The sequence below is a fragment of the Mustela lutreola genome, chromosome 5 (assembly GCF_030435805.1).
Source record: "Mustela lutreola isolate mMusLut2 chromosome 5, mMusLut2.pri, whole genome shotgun sequence".
Taxonomy (NCBI): Eukaryota; Metazoa; Chordata; class Mammalia; order Carnivora; family Mustelidae; genus Mustela; species Mustela lutreola.
In genome coordinates this window covers 40,419,134-40,444,510 of record NC_081294.1, presented here as the reverse complement: position 1 = coordinate 40,444,510, position 25,377 = coordinate 40,419,134, and the positions used below count along the sequence as shown (strand labels likewise).

At 38.9% G+C, this 25,377-nt stretch overlaps 1 protein-coding gene across 1 annotated transcript; it reads right to left on the bottom strand.

Annotated features, from left to right (window-relative positions):
* Nucleotides 1–14,505: 14,505 nt before the first annotated feature.
* Nucleotides 14,506–24,458, bottom strand: GZMK (granzyme K). Its single transcript, XM_059173972.1, has 5 exons — nucleotides 24,304–24,458; nucleotides 23,798–23,945; nucleotides 17,711–17,861; nucleotides 16,657–16,926; nucleotides 14,506–14,891 (listed from the first exon to the last, which is right to left on the bottom strand). The coding sequence occupies exons 1-5, from the start codon at nucleotides 24,365–24,367 to the stop codon at nucleotides 14,718–14,720; spliced, it is 807 nt and encodes a 268-aa protein (XP_059029955.1). The 5' UTR covers nucleotides 24,368–24,458; the 3' UTR covers nucleotides 14,506–14,717.
* Nucleotides 24,459–25,377: the final 919 nt, after the last annotated feature.

Here is a 25,377-nt window from a genome sequence, read left to right as displayed (position 1 = left end):
TCACTACCTTCTCTGTGGGAGGTAGGTCATGTGGGGGATCTTGAAACGCAGCCTCGGTGTATAACATTTCTTCCAGGAACAATATAGCTCCTATTTTCCTGAGGAAAATACTGAGATTCAAAAGTAAGCGTTTTCTGTAAATGGAGCAAACAGTCTCATAGGCTAACCAGAGGACTGGGAGAGTAAGTTTGTTCCTGATCTTAGGGGGGAAGCCCTCAGTTTTCCCCCTGTTAAGGATATTTGCTGTGTGTCTTTTTGTATATGGTTTTTATAGGTGTGTTCTTTTTATTCCTACATGGTGGAGGGTTTTTATCGAGAAAGAATACTGTATTTTGTCAAATGCTTTTTCTGCATCAATTGTAAGGATCATATGGTTCTACTTACTTAAATATTCATTGAACAAATTCAATTTGTCTTGCCTGGTAAACATTTTCTAAACACCAGATGTCTCACAGAATTTCTATTTAGATGCAGCATTTCATTCAGTCAAACACACATACTATGTTCTGAAGTTCTCTGATCATAAGATTTATATGATCCATTAATCCACTGTAACTCAATGACATCCTAGAAACTTTAATGGATCTGAATGCTGTGATCTCAGGAATCTATTATGTAAAGGCACTCAGATTATTCTCATCAATGTTTGTATTTGGAACATCCTATTATGTGATAACTATTTTCCCAGGCTTCCATTAAAGAATGATAAATAATATAGTAAATATATAACATATAACTTTTTTATTTAAAACAACGTCTAATGACAGAACTGTTTATTATTTTTTTAAGTCTCAAGCAAATGAGTAATAATATATTTTAGAAGTTCAGTTAAAAACTTGACACAATAGTATTTTAGAAACATAATATCACCTAATCTTATAATTGGATGAAACATGAAAGAGCCTCAAGTCCCATTTTTTCTAGAAATAAGGTGTCTCCTAACCAGTAGGAATTTCTAAGGTTTAGTTGAGAAGTTCACATGTAACTGTAAGTAATATGTGAGAAAATGGGATGGCAAGAGGAGCCACGACACAGCATCAGCAGTTAGTATAAGAAGCAAATCTAAATAGACCCTCTACTTTCTCTAAGGCTAGTTAGAGACCTTAGCAATCAGTTATAACAGACTAGCTTGTCTCAAAATGGCCTTTTCTTTGAAAAAAAAACTAGAAAAACTAGGTTAAATAAATAATATATATAATTTGTATATACTTATATATTTTATGTAATATAAATGTAATATAAAATCATACATATGTATATATATACATAAAATATATACTTATATATTTTATGTAATATAAATGTAATATAAAATCATATATATATATATATATATATATATATATATATATATATTCCAACCCTTTGTGGCAGATGAAGAAATGGAAGCCCACACTGATGAAGTGACTTAGTCAAGGTTGCACAGTTCATGGAAGAGTAAGGATCAGAGCCCATATTTCACCAATTTCCAGAGTTCTAGTGCTTTCCTCCATGTGCATCTCAAGTGGGTAGGATCTTAATTTGTTTCTTTGGTCTTAGTTTAAACTCCCTGTAATCAATACCACTAATTCTATAGGGAAACATTCTACTTTCACGTGAAATTTTCAGTCTTTCCTGTACAAGGAGAAAGGAACTAATAAATAGTGTGTTGAGGGGATGGGGAGTGATGCGACTTTAAAATAGTCAGCATAATTGGCTGAAGAAAACATCATAGTGGGAGTGGTGACTCCTGTTTTGTAGTGAAGAAAGTTGCATGTCAACCCTGAGTTTGTGAGTGGCCTCTGGAATCAGACGATCTGAGCTTGAATTCATGCTCTATCACTTACTAGCTATAGAACCTTGAACAAGTTATCAATCTCTGTACCTCTGTACTCTGTACCCTCTGCAATGAAGATAATTATAACACCTACATCATGGTGTTGTTGTGAAGATTGAATGGATTAGTACAAGTAAAATTCTTAGATGAATGACTGATGCCGTTCAGCCAAAGCTAGCTTTGATCTAAGATCAAAACTTTAGTTGAATGTAAGTAATAATCATTGGGCATGACCTATAGGGATTTCCTAGGAGGCCATTAGGTATCTTAGAAATTTCCAATATGATTTGTTTGTTGAACCTTCTTGTGGGTATGATTTTTAGGGTATTAAAAATTTCCTTCAATCCAGAACTGATACAGTACTTGAAAATCTCAGCCCTAGATAATGACATTAAAGACTATGTTATCATCAAATGTGTTATCTAGAAGTAGTACATGTAATCATATAAGTCATTACCACCTCATCACCGATTCACTTATCAGCTGAGACAGCTAGTCATTTTAGCCAAGACTTTGCGGTAGGAAGCAATGTCAAGAGTGATATGGTGAGTACCTCCAAAACAATCATAGCAGATACTGTAGGTATCCATATCCCCTTCACATTCACCTCTGCACAACAGAAGGCTGCTCATTCAAAAACCTATGCAAGGTGGAAATGCAAGAAAGTTAATGATCCTGAGTGACCCTTTAACAATGATGGTAGGGATGTCTATGGCTAATATCCCAACTTCCTAGCCTCATAGTTGGAACAACTAGGAGGTGTATTCTATAATGTCACCGAGAGCTCCCCATGGGATTGAGCTCTCATTGCCCATATTGGTAACTGGCATGAAAGTGTGTACTTTTGTTGGATTTGTATTCTTTCCCTTCTCATTCCACTAGTCTTTTATTTGTTTCCTGGTGTGCCTCATGACTACACTACTCATACACTAAATTCTGGTATCCATTTCAATGTGTGTAGAAAGGGCAGTGTTTCTCCTGTACCACCAAGCAATGCTCTGACACCAAATGGATGTTCTACAACTTGACTCAGTTCTGACACTATCTACCTGGAGATAGCATCTGATTGTACACGTTAAAGGCTCAGTCCAACAAAACTGCCCTCACTTCAGATGCCAATCAAAAAACCAGGTTGCTATAGATGCTTCTGACCATCTGGCTATATATTTGAGATTTCCATGACCACCTCAATTAATTTGCTAGAGTAGCTCACAGAACTCATGAAACTTGTTTACTCACTAGCTTACTGATTTATTATAAAAGATATCAAAGAATGTGAATCATTAGCCAAGTAAAGAGATACATGTGTTGAGGTCCCAAACAAAGGAGCTTCTGTCTTCATGGAGTTTGGGATGGCATATGTAAGCATTCTGGTTCACCAATCTGGAAGCTCTCTGAACTTCCTCCTTTTGGGTTTTTACAGAGGCTTCATTACAAAGGTATGATTGATTAAATCATTGGCCACTGGTAAGTGATTCAACTTCCAGCCTCTCTCACTTCTTTGGACATTGGGGGGTGGGACTGAAAGTTCTAGCCCTTTATTCCTGCCCTGGCAACCAGTGTCCATCCTTAGATGCCTTCTAAAACTCATCTCATTAACATAAACCCTGTTGTGGTAGAAAGGGGCTTGAAAAAAAGACACCCATTTTACCTTCATCAGCTTTGAAACATTTTCAGGAGCTGAGAGCGAGACACCAAATATGATGACAAAGATGGTTTTATTGCTCTTTTTTTTTTTATTTAACATATAATGTATTATTAGCCCCAGGGGTACAGGTCTGTGAATCGCCAGGTTTATACACTTCACAGCACTCACCATAGCACATACCCCCCCCAATTTCTATAACCCCACCACCCTCTCTCTACCCCCTTCCCCCAAGCAACCCTCAGTTTGTTTTATGAGATTAAGAGTCTCTTGTGGTTTGTCTCCCTCCCGATCCCACCTTGTTTCATTTTTTCTTTTCCTACCCCCAAACCCCCTATGTTGCATCTCCATTTCCTCATATCAGGAAGATCATATGTTAGTTGTCTTTCTCCGATTGACTTATTTCGCAAAGCATAATACCCTCTAGTTCCATTCTCATTGCCGCAAATGACAAGATTTCATTTCTTTTGATGGCTTCATAGTATTCCATTGTATATATACACCACATCTTCTTTATCCATTCATCTGTTGATGGACATCTAGGTTCTTTCCATAGTTTGGCTATTGGAGACATTGCTGTTATAAACATTCGGGTGCACATGCCCCTTCGGATCACTACGTTTGTATCTTTAGGGTAAATACCCAGTAGTGCAATTGCTGGGTCAAAGGGTAGTTCTATTTTCAACTTTTTGAGAAACCTCCATGCTGTTTTCCAGAATGGTTGCACCAGCTTGCATTCCCACCAACAGTGTAGGAGGCTTCCCCTTTCTCCACATCCTCACCAGCATCTGTCATTGTTAATTTTAGCCATTCTGACTGGTGTGAGGTGGTGTCTCATTGTGGTTTTGATTTGTATTTCCCTGATGCTGAGCGATGTGGAGAACTTTTTCATGTGTCTGTTGGCCATCTGGATGTCTTCTTTGCAGAAATGTCTGTTCATGTCCTCTACCCATCTCTTGATTGGATTATTTGTTCTTTGGGTATTGAGTTTGATAAGTTCTTTATAGATTTTGGATACTAGCCCTTTATCTGATATGTCATTTGCAAATATCTTCTCCAATTCTGTCATCTGTCTTTGGTTTTGTTGACTGTTTCCTTTGCTGTGCAAAAGCTTTTGATCTTGATGAAGTCCCAATAGTTCATTTTTGCCCTTGCTTCCCTTGTCTTTGGCGATGTTCCTGGGAAGACGTTGCTGCAGCTGAGGTCGAAGAGGTTGCTGCCTGTGTTCTCCTCAAGGATTTTGATGGATTCCTTTCTCACATTGAGTTCCTTCATCCATTTTGAGTCTATTTTCATGTGTGGTATAAGAAAATGGTCCAGTTTCATTTTTTTTTGCATGTGGCTGTCCAATTTTCCCAACACCATTTGTTGAAGTGACTGTCTTTTTTCCATTGGACATTTTTCCTGCTTTGTCAAAGATTAGTTGACCATAGAGTTGAGGGTCTATTTCTGGGCTCTCTATTCTGTTCCATTGATCTATGTGTCTGTTTTTGTGCCAGTACCATACTGTCTTGGTGATGACAGCTTTGTAATAGAGTCTGGAATTGTGATGCCACCAACTTTGGCTTTCTTTTTCAATATTCCTCTGGCTATTGGAGGTCTTTCCTGGTTCCATACAAATTTTAGGATTATTTGTTCCATTTCTTTGAAAAAAATGGATGGGATTTTGATAGGGATAGCATTAAATGTGTAGCTTGTTTTAGGTAGCATAGACGTTTTCACAATATTTGTTCTTCCTTCCATTGCTCTTAATGCTCAGGAAATTCCAAGGGTTTTGGGAACTGTGGACAATGACCAAATATATATGAGAATATATTTTGTTCATTCTAGTGTCCAAGTATATATTCTTCATAAATCACAACTATCATACACTCAAACCTGTGGCTCAAGATCTTCCTTTAGGGAAGACCAAACCAAGATGTCAGCCTTTAAATATTTTGTTGGGTTCCCCCATGCCTCTTGTTCTTTCTGCCCCTCTATATTCCCCACATTTCCAACTGCAATTCCAACCCCCAAATTTAGGGGCTGTTTTTCCTGACATAGCTATTACTGAACTGTGGGAGTAATATTTCTATGGCAATCTTCCCAGGGTAAGTAGTAGATATTCAGAATTAATAGTACCACAGAACCCTCCTGAGACAAGCAAGCCACATAGAATGACATTTGAGAAGGGAAAAATGGAAAAAAAAGAAAGTTTTCTCTGTAGAGCCCAAGACCTCAACCTCTTTGACAAACAATTTCTAAATGAATCAGGAAAGTCAAGTTTGGGTTAGCTGTAAGTTATCTGACGCTTTTTGCATCAATACCACCATCAACAAGATTTGCAGGTTTTATCCATGCTCAGACTTGCTGACCCAGATGATACTATAGTAAATACATCAAATCCATCAGGCTCCTTGGAAAATGTAGTTTTCATCCTATAGGGGCCAAGGCACACTACCTCATGGCCACTTTGACATGAAGATTATTTTGAGTTAAAAAGCAATGGGAGCCCAGTAGATTTCAGAAGAGCTCTATACAACCTACCCACCCCCATCTGCCTAAAAAGAGTTTAGATAGAGAAACTATTCCAAGAAGATAGCTCTCTCCATAGATAACTACATTATGGTAATGAACTAGGTATGATAAAAAGGGAAGGAACTGGATCCAAGTCTTTTGTGTCCTATTATTTCTGAATGGCTCTCCAAATATTTGTTTATCAAATATTTACTCTTTTCTTCTTCCTATGAATTGCATTCCTTCCCTTTGAAGTCCCACACCCCTACCCTTCTCCTTAATTCAGAGTGATGTATATACCTTATTTTGCCTGACTGTTTTTGGAATTCCCATGTCTGAGTAGATTCCTTGTACTTGCGTTGTTAAATTTTATTTTCTCCTGTTACTCAGTCTCATATCAATTTGATTCTTTGACTGGAAGGACCTTGGAGGGGACAGGAAGTTCTCATTCCCTAACCATACAGAATTGGAAAATATTAACATCTCTAAATCTTTTAAGTCATACAATGAACTGAAGGGAGCAAGCACTTTATGAAAACAAACATAATAATTAACCACTTAAGTTCATTATTGTTAAAATGTGACTTTATTACTGCAATATTTAGACAACGACGACAAGGCAAAAACAAGTAACTTTCAAAGCAATCTCTTTCAGACCAGGTACACTGTTTTTTAACCTTTTCTTCCCTCCTTTTTACAAAGAAATGACAATGCTTACCAAGTCTTAAATAAAGGATGGCTCATTGAAACTTTCATGTAAATAATAGTATTCAGTGTTAGATAGTGTTTTTTTTTTTTTTTTCACTACAGATCTCTAAGAATTATCCAATATTCATGGGACTTGCTAGGTCACCTACTCTACACTCAATACCATGTTACTCCTTGCCTTTATGAACAATTTTTGAAGCTAATTTCAAGCATATAATCACTATATTCTTTCTTAAAATTTTTTTCTTTTTTAAAATTTAAATTCAATTTGCTAATGTATAGTATCATGAATTTAAGATGTAGCACTCAATAATTTTATCAGTTACATATAACACCCAGTTATAAATTCAATTTAATTAACATATAGTGTATTATTAGTTTCAGAGGTAGAATTTAGTGATTCATCAGTTGCGTATAACATCCAGTGCTCATTACATCAAATACCCTCCTCCTTAATGTCTACTTAATTACATCATCCCCTCATCAACCTCCCCTCCAGGAACTGTCAGTTGAGAGTCTATAGTTGAGAGTCTCTTATAGTTTTCTGCCTTAATGATTTCTTCTTATTTTCACTACATTTTTAAATGGCTCCAGAAATAGAGATTTATTAATTCATCAATTATTTTTCAATTATTCATCCATATAACAAATTTTCCATTCATCCATCCATTCCATTTACCCACTCATCCACCTATTTTCAAATGGTTATTAAGCAGCCAGTGCATGGGAGTTTCTTACACTAAGTTCTGGCTGTCCAGTAGTGATCAACACAGATATGGGCTCTCATGGAGCCAATGGTATGGTGAATTCTACAGCATAAATTCTTTTTTTTTATTTATTTATTTGAGAGAGAGAGAGCAGGGGAAGGGGCATGGGAAGAAGGAAAGAGAGAATCCAAAGCAGACTCCGCACTGAGTGGGGAGCCCAATGCAGAGCTCAATCTCACAACCCCGAGATCAGGACCTGAACTGAAATCAAGAGGCAGATGCTTAACTGGCTGAGCCATCCAGGAGCCCCTCCCACATAAATTCTAATAATATTTCTGTAATTCTATTATTTCCATCTATAATATTTTTTTGAAATCGATTTTTTCCTAAGAGTCAGGCAGTAATTTGAGATATAATATAACATATACATTTAAACTACACAGATATTAAGGTAAGAACACTTAGAGAGAGAATGGAAGCCTTATATAGAGAGAGCTGAGTTCAACACACCCAAGCCTATGCAGGCTAAAGTGACTAGATGGCACTCTGCGGTGTGCCCTTCCCCCACTTGGTAAAGCAGGGTGGTGACCCATGGAAACCAATATTTTAGACAACTTCTGTTTGAATGTTCTGTTGAGTTGCTTCCCCCCAACCCCTCCCCAGGAAGTGAACAGAGGCCGCAGGCAAGGCAAAGTTTAGGATGACTATATCCTAGATTTCCACGTCAAGTTCAGTTTCACAAATTCTTTTTCTGTTCCCTGGTCCCTGAAGCTTTTAAAAGGGCAGATTAATAATTATTTCTGATTCACAGAATAAACTGAATCATCATGCTGAGAGAAATGGAACATTTCGTCCTGAGGAAATGTACATATTGCTTAGCCTTTGTCTGTGTCTATGATGTGGTTAGCTCACCCAGACAGCCAACTTCTCAAGAGTAATTGTGTTCACCTTTATTGACATGTTTCACTTCAGCAATTGCTGAAACTCTCATCTTCTTTTATTTGGGTCAGAGGTGGGTTGTACAAATCTGGTGGTCTAGATTTTTCCTTCCCTCTACCTTGGGAAATTGTTGACAAACTGAAAGAGAATCAGGCCTTCAATGTATCAGCCCAGAGTGGTAGAGCAAATTGTTTGTCCTGCATGAATTCTGAACGACTCACATTTGATTAAGCTTTCTGTTTTCGTGTTCATGTCTCCATTATAACAATTATTGGATCATGATATAGTTGTTTCATACATATATCTTTACTACTATTCTCTATGCATCACCTTCATAACAGTTTTTGGAGCATGGTGTATTTGTTTATCTATTGCTCCATGTTGCCTCACTGGACTGTGAGTTTCTGCAGGAAAGGAGTTTTGTCCTTTCCCCTTGTTATCTCCAGCAGCCAGCCCAGTGCACTGTACATAGAGGAACTCAGTAAGTGTTTGTTGAGTGAGTGAATGAATTAGGGAACCTCTCTGAATGTTCCACAGTGAGGATTTGGGAGTGTATCTGAATTGATGGTTAACACAGTCACTCTGCACAATTGGCTGGTCTGGCCACAGGAGGGCCTGTTTTGTTTTTCTACAACATTACTAATATTCAAGGTTTTATTATATCCCACTATCTTCCAGTGGAGTTGCTTTTGTAGTCTGGATGAAAAAAACTGCTATATTATTTCAAATGATTGTGAAATAATAAAGCAAATAAAAACCTCAAATGCCAGAAAACATTATTTTCATAGAACTTCACAAAAAACAGCTCCATGAGATCCCCTTACAAAATATACACAAAAGGAGAAAATAGGGTTACAGATTACTGAGTGCCACGCATTATTTTTACAATAAGAACAAGAATGTTTGTTATGCAGCAATGTGTGGTTAAGATAAAAATATCTTCTCAAGTAAGCCATGGCATTTTCTCCATGTTAAGCCACAGGATGGAACAATGAGGGGGAAATGATTTATTGATTATAGTACTTAAAAGTGACTTTTCTGGATCAATTCTTATTTAGATAAGACACAGTGGAAAGTTAAAGCCATTTGGGATTTTGGGTTTTGGGGGATCTGGACATAAGGACATAAAGACAGACATGCTCGTCATTGTTTGGAGCAAAGTCTAGGTTTCTGATTTCATCTAGTAGGATTGAGTGGGGGTGTATTTGACAGAAAGCTCCATATAATAGTGGATTAAACACAAGTGTTCATTTTCCTTCATGTAAACGAAGTCCTCAGGTAAAGAGTACAGGATGGACACAAAGGTTTCTTCTTTTTGCTTCATTGCAATAAACACTTAGCTTTTATTCAAGTTTGCCTCATGGTTCCAATATTGTTGCTGGTGTTCTAGCCACCACATCTGCAATCCAGGTAGTAGGAAGAGGGAAGGGGGAAAGGGTAATTCTTCCTAGTGAACCAGCTTAAAAGATTAAGGAATGTCCTGGAAGTTCCCAGCCAATGATTTTCACTGACATCTCCTTCACCACTTCTAGCAGCCAGAGAGGCTGGAAAACACCATTTTTAAGCTGTGTACATTTGGGGCTGCTTATAATAGTTGAGTTTTGTTACCAGAGAAGAGAGGAAATGGCCGATGAGTAGCAAACCAGCAGTCTCTGCTACTAGGTGAACCAGACAGAACACAGCTAAAAAGCCATAATTTTTCTTGGGGTTATTGGATAATCAGGGGACTAATGGGATAATTTTGTATAGATGCATCAAGTGTGAGCACATTTCATGCCTGTGGCCAGAGCCGGGCTGCCAAGAGTACTCTCTAGGGGAAGGGCAGGCTGTTGATCTGTTGAAAAGTCTCATGGAGTATTCATAATGTTGGTGAATTTACCAAAGTTCAGGGTTTGACCTTCATAATTGCGGGGAGTGAAACTTGATTTTTATCAGCACAAGGAGACTGAATTAGATTCTTGAAGACAAATTCAAATAACCCCAATTTAGAGGTTAAAAAATTATCATAGATATGAAAAAGTAAAATGTTTATTAATTTGCAGTAAGAAATAACTGTCATAAGGATCAAAATGCTCACAGAAGTTTGCTTGGTGCACATGGGATTAGAAGGCAGCTGGATGCTTAGTGAAGTCAGGCTAAAGTGAGAATAATGGGCTCGCAAGTCTAAGGGCTCACCCCTCCCCACCCCCACCCCCGCTTCCTCATCAGTTCTAGTTTGTCCACTGTCTGTGTTGCCTGCTTTTCCCTGTACCCGCAGCTTGCCTCCTTCCCTTTAGACTGGGTCTCCCAGCTGGAGAGTTGTTAACCTTCAAGCAGATGGCGAGCAGTCTTGCAGACTTTCAGAAAACAATTTCATTCTACTTACTCCTAAGTTCTCAAAAGAAGCTTCAGTGTAGACCCCATCCGCAGCTTCCAGTAGGCTGTTACATGCACATTTACGGTCAAAACAAGAAAACTAACACAATCTTTTCGTGCCAGTCTGGAGCTGACTGATGTGACTCAGCAAAAGGCCTGAACAGGTTAAGATTAGTAAACAGGATGTCAGTGTGTGAAAACCTCAAAAGCCGGGCTGAATCATTCCAGGTACAAGGAGCCCACCTGTTCAGCTGGCACACACTTGATGCTCAAAGATCCCTTAAGACAACATTGGAGTAGCTGTGCAGGGCTGCCTCGGTCATCTTTTGAAACTGTAAGCTTTGGAGAGATCTGGGTGCACCGCCTTTAGACAGGCTGAGCAGTCTCCATCGCATGTGTGCCCCATCATAAACTGAGAGCTTAGTCAAAGAGGATGAAGGTCTCACCTTTATTGGGATACCTTTCTGTAGCAATCAAGTGGGAAGCACTGCTCTTCCTATCATTTCAGATTGATTATGTGCAAAAAACCATGAGGGTCAGTAGGACTAATTCTACTACCTGGTTCTAGACTGGTTTAGTCACCCACCTGAATTTACTTTGATTTATATAATGCATGATATTGGTCCTAATTATTTCTAGGGCTGTCACTTTCTATTCAAACTGGTTGGAGGGGCGCCTGGGTGGCTCAGTTGGTTAAACCTCTCTGCCTTCAGCTCGGGTCATGATCTCAGGGTCCTGGGATCAAGCCCCACATTGGGCTGTCTCCTTTGTGGGGAGCCTGCTTCTCTCTTCTCTGTGCCTGCCTCTCTGCCTACTTGTGATCTCTCTCTCTGTCAAATAAATAAATAAAAACCTTTTAAAAAAAAAAAAACTGGTTGGACATAAAGCATGAAGGGGGTGCCTGGGTGGCTCAGTGGGTTAAACCTCTGCCTTCAGCTCAGGTCATGATCCCAGGGTCCTGGGATCGAGCCCTGCATCGGGCTCTCTGCTCGGCAGGGAGCCTGCTTCCCCCTCTCTCTCTGCCTGCCCCTCTGCCTACTTGTGATCTCTGTCTGTCAAATAAATAAATAAAATTTTTTAAAAAATAAAGCATGAAGTTTTGTTCCGTGCCTGGGGGGGAGGCAATGTGCTCTGTCCGCATCACAAAGAGAGGAAAAAGTGGGATAATTTAGAATGACAACAGTCAACCATGTCCCCCTAAAATCTTTGAGCAGTTTTCAAAATTAGGATATTTATCTCATTTTGACATTCTTTGAGGTCATAGATGGAATCAAATAACATCTCCAAGGCAGACTTCCCCAAACTAAAACACCATATTCTTTTAGGCTATGTTGGGAAGATTTTCGTGTTTAATAAAATATTGCTTCCTTGGGAGGATGAGGGATACTTTTCAGTTGCGGGTTCCATCATCTGCTACTTGTCAAAATAAACTGTTTATCTTCCAATTTAAGAGTCACCAGGTCTGCCATAGCTGTTGACAGAAGCTTCCTCTCTGGCAATCTTATCTGGTTTGACTATTGGATGGGAACAGCATGAGGTCTAAAATCAAAACAAGTCTCAGGTTTTAGTGAAACTTTTCAGGATACTCCCTAACTGCAATCAGAAGGAATCTCAGTCATCCTTTTGCTAGATTAAAGAGACTTGCAACTATATATTCCATTGGATTTGGAATTTAGATGAAATATATAATACTTTTTTAGTGGTGAGTCCAGAGTCTCTACAATTTCCCCTTTCTTTTCTTAGGAAATATAGCCTGGGATTTCTCGGTCAAAATCAGTACACGTATGTATATTTTAATTTTTGAATATATTGATTTTTTAATTTAATTTTATTTTTCCAGTGTTCTAAGATTCCAAAATCAGTGTATTTTTAATGAATCAAAATGATGCAAAATGGAATACTGAAACTTTTCTTTTTACTACTTACTTTATTATTTTCTTTTCTTGACTACTTACTTTCAAAGCAGTTCTATAATTTTAATTAGGTTCCTTTAAAACCCAGTGGTTCCACATGTCAAAGTATTTCTAGGAGAGTAGTCCTGGTGAATGGTTTCTGAGAACCATGACAACAAATAAGTGAATAAACAAATAAAAGCATCCATTTTTATGTGAATGTAAGAAATCCAATGGTGGCAGCTGGAAATGAGCACTGTGTATCCTCTGAAACCCAAATGAAATAGAGAGATTGAGAACAATCTTTTGCTTTCTGATAGTTGAAGAAGAAGCCTGAATGACTCCCTGGTCCTCCCATCACCAGATTGGAAATTGCCAGACTCTCATGGGGGGTTGAGGGGAGGCCACAGCCAAGGACAGTGAGACCCTCCAGGACACTGACGGAATGGCACTCTGGTCTGCAGTCCTCAGTTCACACCAAAGGGCTTATAAAAGAACAACCCCCCAACACTTACTGCTCTTTCTTGTAAGATGTTTTTAAGGATGTTCATTTTCAGGGGCTTTGTGATTTGCCATTTATCAGAATCAGTTGAATCTTTTTTTTTTTTTATGATTTTTTATTTATCTATTTATTTATTTTTTAAACATCGCAGACTTCCAGATCCCACCACAAGCCCATTCAGTCTGAATGTCTGAGCAAGGAGTCGGGGCGACGTGTGTTACCAAGGGATCTTCTCAGGTCTGATGCAGTCAGTAGGGACTTGAGAACCCTGACATGGCATCCTTCCACACAGATCCCCCCCAAAAAGTCATCTCCAGGCCCAGTGCCAGCACCAGTATTCCTGCCTCTGGGCAGATAAGTTTCTTTTAATTTCCTGGATACTGTCATTCAGATAACTGATTGTGTTGCTCTTTTTGCTTTGATTCACGTGAAACAAAAGGGGCAAATATGACTCCTTCTAGCAACAGTGTGGGAAGAAAAGGGTGGCCCTTTAGGTAGGAGAACTCCTGTCTTCGATTCTCCTTCTTCAAAGGTCTCATTTCCCCCTTGCTTCATTTTCCTCGCCAAATTATTTCTTTATTTATTTATGATTAATTTTTTTTTTAACCTTTTTGCCGCCTTCACCCATTTCTCTCTTCTCCCAACTGCCCATCTCTGGCAGCCACCAATCTGTTCTTTGTATCTATGAGCTTGAAGATGCCGCATATAAGAAAGGTCATGGGATTTTTGTCTTTTTCTGACTTATTTCACCCAGCGTAATGCCCTTGAGGCCCACCCATGTTGTCACAAATGACAAGAGTTCATCCTTTTTTATGATTGAATATTATATATATTATATATACACATTATATACATATATATGTATATATGTATAATCTATTATGCATTATATATATCACTGAATATTATCTATCTATCTATCTCACAGTTTCTTTACCTGTTCTTCTATTGATGAACACCTAACTTGTTTCCACATTTTGGCCATTGTAAGTGATCCTATAGTGAGCATGGGTGGGGGGTGCAGATAATTTCTCAAGCTTGCGTGTTCGTTTTCTTCAGATAAATATTTCACAATGGAACGTCTGGATCATATAATATTTTCTAGTCTTAATTTTTTGAGGAAAATTTATTTTTAATCTCACCTTTGGTTTTATCACAGGTATTTTGTACATTGCCTTAAATCCTGTGTGGAACACAGTATGACAGAGATCAATAATAAGTACTATTCTAAATATGTGTCTAAGCCTTGATGATTCTTTCTTCACTTGAATTGGCTTGTTTGAATGTACTGTTTCTTATTTTTAAAATGTAATTTAGGGTAAAATCACAGCAGAGATCATAGCAAAACCTGGCTGAAGGTGTGTTTTCTTTTTCCCTTTGTGGGGGTGCGAATGGAGTGGGGAGCATATCATCTGCTGTACTTCGTTTCCATAAAGACAAGGACATAGTCTTCTAAATTTATTCAGAATGAAATCAGCGTAGTAGAAACAGCAGTTACAGATGTGAAAGACAGCTTGATTCCTTGACAAAATCAGTCCTAGGGGGCAGGAATGGACCCTAGCCATGCCCCACTCTATACCCAACTATGTATGAAGACAAAGGTGGCCTCTACAGCATCTTTTGAAAGCAAAACAAGCAACTGGTAGATCCAAGAAAATCATTTGCGGTCATGGTTTGCATGAGATGGAGCAAGTTTGCTTTTAATCCAAGCCCAGTATTTCTGGGTTATTAGGGTGTAGATTCCAGGCTTCTTGGCTTCACCACATTTATGACCTGCAGACACTAAGGCATAGAAGGCACCTTTGCAAACCAAGGGGCCACCTGAGTCACCCTAGAAAGAAAATAGATAGATATTTGGTGAGAAGCTGCTGAACTTTTCCTACCATCAATTACCCACTACTCAAAGGATTATTATGTGGATCCTTGGTTTCTCTGTGTCCTGAAGAGTGCCCTATATAGCCTCTTACTCAGTGTGGGTTGTCTCTGTCTCTGGCTAAGGCAATGATTCTATCCATCTGTCTGTCTGTGTCTCTATCCCTGTCTGGGACCATGTTTCCATCTGTGGGTTGGTCTGTCTGTCTCTCTCTATCCATATCCCTGTCTTAATCTAGGACCACATATATACATACACATGTATGTATGTGTATATATACATATACATAAAGTTCTACAGTCACTGATCATAAAGGTCATGGGATTTTTGTCTTTTTCTGATTTTTGATTTTTGTCTTTGTAGAATAAAGTTCTACAGTCACTGATTATCAAAGATTGTATGTATGTATGTGTATATATACATATGTATATACATATATGCATAATAGATGTATATACATATAATGCATAATAGATTATACATATATACATATATGTGTATATATGTATATATACATATATATACACGTATGTACATATACACATACATACATACAATCTTTGATAATCAGTGACTGTAGAACTTTATTCAACAAGGAATGGGTAGATGCAAAGTTTAAAGGAATCTGCTGAAATGAAAGAAATGTTTAAATTGTGGATTTCATTTTGGCACCCACGGATTTGAAATCAAGTTGCTACTGAGACAGGCGGAAAGGAGAAATGTATCATAGTAAATACATCAATGGCAGGAACTCTGTCTTATTTTTGTTTCCCCGTTTTTGCATTCTCCTGTGATTGAATATAATGCTCTGCACCTGTACAGCACTTTGTAAATACTTGCCCCATGAAGGGATTCCTGAGGACTCAGAACTAAGCATGTAACTACAATTCTCTCAAAGAAAGTGACAGGGTGACAAGAGGGGGCTTTCTGATCTGAAGAGCCGTCTTTGCCTCTGCGGCCACTCGCATCACCAACCTCAGCACTTCAGGCTCTGTTTGCTCTGGAAAGAGAGGTTGAGGAGGACGACAGTCTTGGGGCACTACAGATACTTGGGGTCTCTGAAAGCATCATGGCCTCCCCTCAAGAAGACTTCATACAGTATGATGTCAATAGTGCATTTTAGTTTCTTAAAAATTAGTAATCCAGCTGTGCTACGTGTCACTTTTAACCACGAACACACACAGACACAGACACACACACACACACACACACAATTTATTTTAATTTTCTTTTTTTTACAGCTTCAGGAAACAGGAGATTCTGAGAAGTATGATCCCTGTTCCATTTAGTCAGTCTGTCAACATTATTTAAGAAACACCATCTATATATTTGAGCTTCTTGAATTTGAGTGTTCTGACACCTCTCTATTGATTACCTACAATGGTGGATTTCGGGGGACGGGAAGGTGTAGAAGGGACGTTATCTTTTAGTCACCACTAAGGACAGAAAGAGCCCTTGGAAGAAGACTGTAAAAGTGAACAGATGTAGTATATCATCCTGATTCACAGATCTTTAACGAGTGCTTATGTGTTGGTGATGTTCTTATGACTCATTCACATTGGTAGATGAGAAAGAACAGAGAACTTAGTGCAGGAATGGAGAGGAACTCTCTGAAGTCCTGATTTCTGCTTTCCATACCTCTTGTCTGTGCTAGGGAGCACGTGGAGTCTGAACTGCAGGCAACACAGGGTTTGAGATGCCTGGTTGATCGATGGGCTCTTACCTGGCAGGAATCCTTCTGGCCCCTGGCATCTCCTGCACATATTATGTCTTCAGTTATAATAGGGTTATGGTTGTAATAACTTGGACTGTTGCAAAGTTTTCGATTTATGACCGTAACGGTGACTTCGTGCAGGGTGTCTGAGTTCCTTAACAAGTGTGGGTCAGTGGCTCCCCAGCCAGTAACCTGGCATTTTGTTCCAGCTCTGATATCATTTTTGGAGCTTGGGTGGAGCAGCTGGACATGTTTGTCAAGGGTTGCAGCCGTGTGAAGCTGACAGATTGAAAAGAGCATAAATTATTACATTCGTCCCCAGTAGTATTCTGCTATTAGTCTGAGCAATGTATGTGTGGTCCCTCTGGTCTAGGAAGGCATCCCTCTTCTTGAATCTACTTTGGTGGTAGCCTGCATTTATATTTGTGGTTGTTGCTTTTCCGAAATACTCTCCAATCCCTGTAGAGCTCAATGATGATCGGGGAGGGAGCTTAGACAAAGCAGGAATTTTGCCCAGTCTTAAGCAAACTGGCCTTTGCTCTGCATTGGATGGTTTTCTGCAGAATAACATCCATAGGTCATGACTTTGAGGGCTGGGCTGTTTCCTGCTGGATAAGACCCTTGAGTATGGTCTAGACTAAGTTTGGACTAGACTAAGTATGGTCTAGACTAAGTTATAACTCACTTATGTGTCCCTGAATTCACTTGGTTGGCTTGGCTGTATAAAGGACTTGAATTTTTCATTTGCTAATGATAAAAGCATTTGGGGAAAAAAGCTTTCAATGGGGATCATTGGGCTTGTTGAGATGTTCTGCCTCCCACATATGTGAGCATCAGGGTTGTTTTCCTTTGTTTAAACAGACCTGATGCAGTTGTGATAAGTTTCCTTCAAGGCAGTACATGAAGTAAAAGGGGCCCTTATAGAATGTGTCACATTTACCTCAAATATGGGGATGGTGCTAACAAAATGCTTTTATGTAGATGAAACATAATGTAGTTCATAACAGCTGAACTATGGGGTATAAGGATGTTAGAGAAATTGAAGGAAAGCAACACTACATACCTTAATCAGCATAATATCATTTAATTTACGATATGATCTGATTCTTGAGAATGGTATGAATTTTTCAATCTCAAATATTTGTTTGGAGGCCTCATTCTTTGAGAGAGAGTGTGCTCCTAAAATCACTTTGAAAAGCTGGACTTTTTCTTGCCTAAAAAAAAGCAAAGAGAATAGAGGGAACAGAATGAGTCCCGAGGACCCCAGTAGGAAGTACAAATGGTGCAGAGCATATAGAAACAAGGACCATCTCCAAGGCAACCTGTTTGGATTAGGTGGAGTAACGGAGGTCTTAGTGGACCCAAGCATGAAAGGACGATACCAAGGGCTAAAAGACCTGCTCTCAGACCCACCCCACCTGAATTCCCTAGTATTGCAAAAGAATATCAGAACTTATATCCTGCTATGGTGAAAAGGAGTGAAATTCTAATTGAGATCAAGTTTACAACAAAATTATGTTAATTTATGTAAAAAGAAATTACATTTCTCCAGCTGTGGGTTGAGATGTATACTCACCTTTGTTAATTTTTTTAATTTTGGTAGGATATACATAACATAAAATTTATAATTTAAAACATTTTTAAGTGTACAATTTTGAGGCATTAAACTCATTTATATTTGATTTATCACCACCATCAGTCTCCAGAGCTCTTTCATCTTCCCAATGTTAAGTGTTTTAATAACTAAAAGGTAAAGACTCAACTCAGCATTTGCTAATCTGGTATATCTAGACCTCACCTCAGGGCAATATGGAGAATAAGATCTATTATGTGGCTGTCAGATACGCCATGTTCTGTCCTGTGAATTAGAAAGATAATCTGGACAAGAAAGGAAAACTTGCCTCAAGGTGAAAAATCATGGCTGATTTGAAGTAAAGACACTGTAGGGTTAGTTGCCATTGATAACTCCATTGTGAAGACTTACAGGATAGAAAGAGGTGAGTCAGATAAAGAAACAACTGTTGTTTTGTTTTGTTTTGCTTATCCCTGGTCATATAGAGCTCCAGTACCAGTATATCAATCATACCAAAATTGGTTTGATTTCCTGCATGTCGAACAAAACTGCATTTATATCTAGTTATGCAAATAGAAGGATTTTTTTTTTTTGAGATCTTGACAACACCTTGGGGTGTTTGACAGACTATAAAAAAAGTCCCATTTTAATGTGTGCCTTGAGGAAGCTGCTTCAAATCCTTTAGAGAGCAAGGAAGATTCTAGAAAGACTTACACTTGTTAACATATAACTATCTCGTTGTCACTTGAAAGACAGATCAAGACAGATTACAATAAAAACATCCACACTCACATAAGTCAGACGGAGAAAAATAAATACTGTAGGATTTCACTTATATGTGGAATCTAAAAAACAAAACAAATGAACAAACAGAAACAGAAACAGATTCATGGACCTATAGAACAAAGTGGTGGTTGCCAAAGGGGAGTGGTGGGCAGATGGTCAAAACAGGAAGGGAATTAAGAGGCACAAGCTTTCAGTCATAACATAACTCAAGGGGATGAAAAATACAGCACAAGGAATTTAGTCAATAATGTTGCAATAACTTCCATATCAGATGGTAAGTACACTTATCATTCTGAGCATTTCATGATGTGCATAATTGCCAAATCACTATGTTGTACATCTGAGACTCATATAATACTGTATGTCAACTATACTTCAGTTAAAAATAAAAACACATACTCCCACATACAGATTCATAAAGATTAATAAGAATTAAAAGGCACAGAAACATACAGAAAAAGGAAGAAAGTATTATTTCAGGTTTGAAGCAGGAGCTCAGGACTATGATGGGGTGGGTTTGCCTCTGGCAGGACTGTGACTGCCAGCAATGACCACTCTTTGGTTTCTACCAAAAGAGTTTATTTTGGTTTATTTGGGGAATTTCAGCTCTATTTGTTGAAAAGTTTGCATATTGCAAAATCAGGATGGGGATGAAATTTCTCAAAGGATGTGGATCAGATTTCCTAGGATTGATTCAAACTCAAATTCAACATACTCATTAAACCCAAACTGTGGACGGGAGGGAGGGTAGAGGATGATAGCAAATCCCCAGGACTACTGCTTTAACAGAAAATATGGAAACATGCACAAATAACAAACAAAGGGAGGCTGTAGGGTACACATGCAGGTGGGAAAGATGAATTTTGATTAGGGGATAGATGCTGAGAGCATTTCTGGTTTTCCTCATCTTTTTACTAATGTCCTTGATTAGTTAATGCCTTGGAAATATTTTGGTTATTTTTGTCTCCACTGGGACATGTTAATACCGAGCACAACACAGGCAGACCATGAATGCTTTCTGACCTTCCATTTCCTGATACGCTTCAGCTAGAATCTGCAATACGATGGTCAATTTTTCTTCCCACTGGTTACCTGGAATTACTTGAGCTGAGTTCTAGGATGCCACCTCCTTAGGTAAATCCAGGTTTAAACTCACAGAGATGTAATAATCCCTGTGTTTTTCACTTGTTTATTGTAGGGCTTCTCCACAGGAGGCCTTTGCTGCAGAATTGTCTGGAGAATGACTTAACCTGGAAGAGAACTACATGCAGAGCCTGAACCAAAGTGTTGCTCACAGTAATCCTTTTCTGTCTGTTGAAACTTCATTTCCATTGGGCCTCAAAAGAGCCTTTCTCAGTGTTGTTCAAGCTGATGCCCTATGTAGTCCTCATTGGTGGAAAAATTCTTTGGCCATAGGTGACACACAGGATAAGGAGGGCAACAGGGACTCAAACACAGCTTTTGTGATTCCAAGTCCAGTGTTCCTTTCCATGACACTCTGGAACCCCATGCCAAGCCCCTTCAGGCCCCTTATTTCTTCTGCCATTTTGCCCCTGCACTGAGCTGTATTTCGGCTTAGACCCGCCCCCTCCAGGGCTGACAAAGACAGGGACCTGACTCCCTGGAGGTCTCTTTAGTCTGACAGGAGGGAGGCTGTCCCAGAGGGGCTGTTACAGTCCCATCCTCGGCACACCCATATCATCAGACATGTGCCTCAGTGACTACCACGGGATGTACAGATAATAACATGATGACATGAACTAACGCTTAGTACGTTATTGGGCTGCACCAGGTTTTGTCCTAGGCATCTTACATAGTGTCCCTCATTTATACCTCACAACAGTCCTGTGAAGGAGATATTAGGATTACTCCACTTTGCAGATGAGAAGACTGAGGCTCAGGTAAATGACCAAACTTGAGGAAGCCCCACAGGTATTAAGGGGAGGCTCCAGGATGCAAATGTAGGAGGATTGAAGCTCTGCTGGTTTGAGCCCCGGAGCCTGAATCTACACCATTCTACTCTGGATGCCCGGGGGCTGTCTGAGATGGGGAGAGGCCATGTGGAAGGGGCTGGGGAAGAGGGAAGGGCTCATCTAATTATAGCCCAGACAGGTGAGAGGAGGGGGTACTCAGTGAGGGGGGAAGTTCAGGAAGACAATGAAAAAGGGTTAGTGAGAGTTCTGCTTCTGATAAACTGAAACGCTGAAAATAAGATTCGACAAGCTTTTTTACCGGTTTCCTTTTATACTTGGCAAAGCAACCAAAAGAGGGGAACAAGAGGCACAGTAAGGAGCTGCATGGATGGTTGGGTAGTGAGAAGGGGGCACCCCAGATCTGGCCTCCTTTACCATTTTGCTGAGAGCAGAGGCTGGAGTTAGTAAGCTATTCCCCCAGGATACTTGGGAGTACATTTGTGGGAAGCCACCATTAAACTATTTCATAAATATTTTGGATTTCATAAAGCTTAATATTTTTCCAAGCACCAATCCGCCTACATTTTTACACCCAAGTGTCCTGGAGAGGAAATTTGATCCACATCTTCTGGAGTTCTTTGAACTCTGGCCATTTAAAATGGTATTTAGCAAGAGTTGGTTTTTCCTTTCCCTTTCTTTCTTTCTTCCTATCTTTCTTTCTTTCTCTTTTTCTCTCTCTTGATCCCGTCCTTCTTCCCTCTCTTTCTTTCTTTCATTCATTCATTCCAAGATTTCTTTTTCCCAATTTGTCAGTTTGAAGACCCACTCCTCTTGAGTCAAGTTCACTTGACAAAATTTTAAATTCAAATGAATAATATTATTTACTTTTGGATAGCACTATATGGCTTATGAAGGACTTCGAACTCTGTGTTTTTGGCTTGGGGGGAAAAAAAAAGGAAAGTCTTCCAATTTATTTCCTTCTTTCTATTTAGGCTTTCTTGAGCATTTATAAGTCAAGGTCTGTGTCTGGGGAGCATAGAATCCACTTGAATGTATGCCATAAGGATATCTGAAAATGTGCATATTTTGAATTGAATGAACATTTCTTGATAGTCACCCTCTGCTTCTCTAGTCCCCAGGAGACAAGTACTCTGAGAAAGTTAGAGGTGTTGGTGACGTGGGGGTGATTTCTATGGCAGCTAACACCCCATTTGAATGAAGTAGCTTTATTAAACTGGAAATCAGTAGCCTGCTATTTAGAAACAAAACAGAAGTTCTCACTTTGTGCAGGACTCAAAATTTCTAAATTTGTGATTCGTCTTATTAAAATGGAGGCGATAGACATGGAGAAGCAAGTCAATTCAGTTGTTCCATAGCCTGGAGAGCAAACCATGATGGTTAAGATATCTTAAGTGAAGTGTTATAATGTTTGTAAGAAAAGAAGGCCCCATCTCTTCTTGGCTTATTCAGGCAAGAGACAGAAGAAAGAAACATAGAGACAGAAACAACAAAAATAAAACAAAAACCAAACCCTCCCAAAACCAACAGGTAAACAAAGCAACAAAAAACACCAAATTGGTTTTCTATGGCTTTTCCTTTTGTAAAAGTTGCAGCATCCCAAGAAGAGCTTGGGACTTTTTTAGCTGAAGTAAGAGAATCATAGACTGAAAGGTGCTTTGAGAAAAGCTATTATTCTAAGTATCTCAGAAAAATAGCTCTTTCTTTCCTCATAGAAATCATCTATAACTTTTTTTCCCCCCTATCTTTTTCTGCCAGGGAAGTTTGTTGCCTCCTTAGGGCTGTGGGTTGGGATTCCCAAACTGTGTGCCTCAGGCCTCTGGGGAGGGAGGCAGGGCAGAGGAGTTACCATAAGGGGTCTAAAAATCCATTAACAAAGCAGGTTTCTCGCACATATAGCAATAAAGGCTGCAACTTATTTGTGTTTACTATGTGCTAAGCATACTAAAATATCTAAATAGACACTATTTAATCCTCCAAACCCCATGAAGCAGGTGTGACTATTATTATTCTCCTTTCATAAAATGGGAAAGGGGAGATGCAAACCCAGGCTGTCTCACAAGGTCCAGAAGGCTGCTCCTCCACTTACTACGGTTGCTGCCTTCCCTGGCCTTCCACAGAGGACTTGGAACTGTCCAATGGCCCAGCTTTCCCTGACTAGGAAAACCCAAGGCAGAAAATATGGGTGGGCAAGAAGGTAAGTCAACTCCACCAGCTGGTCTGTGATCACAGAAGCTAGGGTAGATGAAAGTCCTGCCATTCACCACAGTGTGGACAAACTTAAGAGGATGATGTGTCAGGAGAAATAAGCCAGAGAAAGACAAATACCATATGATTTCACTTACATGTGGAATCTAAAAAACAAACCAAAAACCCCTAATAAACAGAAAAAAAATTAAAAAAGAGAGAAACAGACTCACAAAAATGGAGAATGAACTGGTGGTTGCCAGAGGGGAGGGTTGGGGGGATGGGCAAAACGGGCAAATGATGAAGAGGTACAAACTTCTAATTATGAAATAACTAAGTCACAGGGCAGAAACCTACAGCACAGGGAATCAAGTCAATAATATTACAATGTCCTCCATCATGGTGAGCCTATCATAATGTGCATAATTGTTATCACTATGTTGTACACCTGAAACTAATTTAATTGTATATGTTAACTTTATTTCAGTTAAAAGAATCTACATATATATGATTGAACCGTTATTCATACCCTTTCATATTACATCTGTATTCATCAAACATGACTGTGCTCCTTAAACTTAGAATGTTAAAAAAAAAAATTCTCTCCCGGGAGAGGCGAGCTTCTCTTCCAGCCGGTGGAGTTCGAACACACAAGGTCAGAGCAGGTACTCACCGGGTGCGGCAGTGGGACGCGGACAGCACCCACTGGGGGTGGATCAGCACGCCTCCACAGAGGTGGTGGCCGCGGTACTGGATGGAGGCCATGAATGGCCGGGAATGTGGAGACACTTCTCGCCCTCCAATAATCTCCATGCCAAAACCTGCAGGAGAAAACCCGAAGATTTAATATGAAAGACCCAAGCAGATTATGTCATGTAATTCTTCTTCTGACAGTCATTATATCATTTCCAAGTTAAAAAACCACCCTACAATCACCTATAATAGCTATAATAATTTTACCAATAAATACATGTAGAGTACACTTAATAATATGTAATATTACATATAATATGTAATATATAATTTAATAATAATATAAAATAGCATAATAAGTATAATAATTTACAATACAGTTTCGAGGGATAGACATGGTGGGGGAAAATTCTCATTTCTAAGTAACAACACAATCACTAGAAATTCATCTGATGCCCAAATGTGGTAAATCTAGAAGATACTTACACTCTGGAGTCACATAAGCCCCAGCTACCAGGAAAAACAGAGAAAAAGAAGAAACCTTCACCATGTTAATGGCTTTGATTGAAGAAGCCCAGATGAACTTTTCTGACGGTATTGGTGAAGGAAGACAATTCTGAAGACTGAGCTTTGACCTTGAAACTTTTATCTTTCTCACCACAAGTGTTTTAGACGGCAGTGGCGGAACTTGAATCTTGGTTTTTCACACTTATGTTTGAAAGTGTTAATCCATTTGAGAAGATCAGATCTATGCTTTGAGCGCTTTTTTGATGTATATGAGACAAAGAACTCATTTCAGGAGTGAGCTCTCTTCAATATCTGTATGAGCACTCATGTTATACATGGTGAAAGAATAAAAAATATCTAAGCCATAAGAACCTAATGAAGTTGCAGACAGGATCCAAAGATGTTCACTGCTCTATAGCAATACTTACTATTTTTCCTGGCAGAAAGGGTGCCTAGCATATTGAGTTTCCCTCTATTTTTCATTTGGACATAGATTTATTATGTGGAGAAACATGGAATTTCGCACAGATCGCGGTTGCATTGCTCTAAGGCTTAGCTAAAGCCTGAACATCATCCAGAAAAACCCATATGTTTTGTAGCAAACTTATTCCTAGTCATACCATTTACTCTAAATTTGACCAGATTCAGGCTAATTTTAGTTACATTTTTGGGAAATTTCATAATGTATTTGAGAGGAACATGGGTAACATATTTTTAATTCCGAGTGTCTCCTTTACTCATTTTTTAATGGAAAATAATCATGTGATTATCCAGGGCCTTGATAATAATATCTTTTAAAAATGAAAGATTGCATTTCGTCATTCTCCTCAGGAACAGATGATAAATGTATTGCCAGGCTTTCTATGGTACTTTCTCCTTCACGATCAGACTTAAGATTCTACAAGATTCTGTTTGTGTTTGTTGCTGATCAATGGTACAAATTTTATAAAATGAGTACAAATATCTGGCACTGAAACCTCAATCCAGAACTACTAACCAAAATTTAATTGAATAAATTGAATTCACAGGCCTTATTTTCTTTTTTCTAAGATA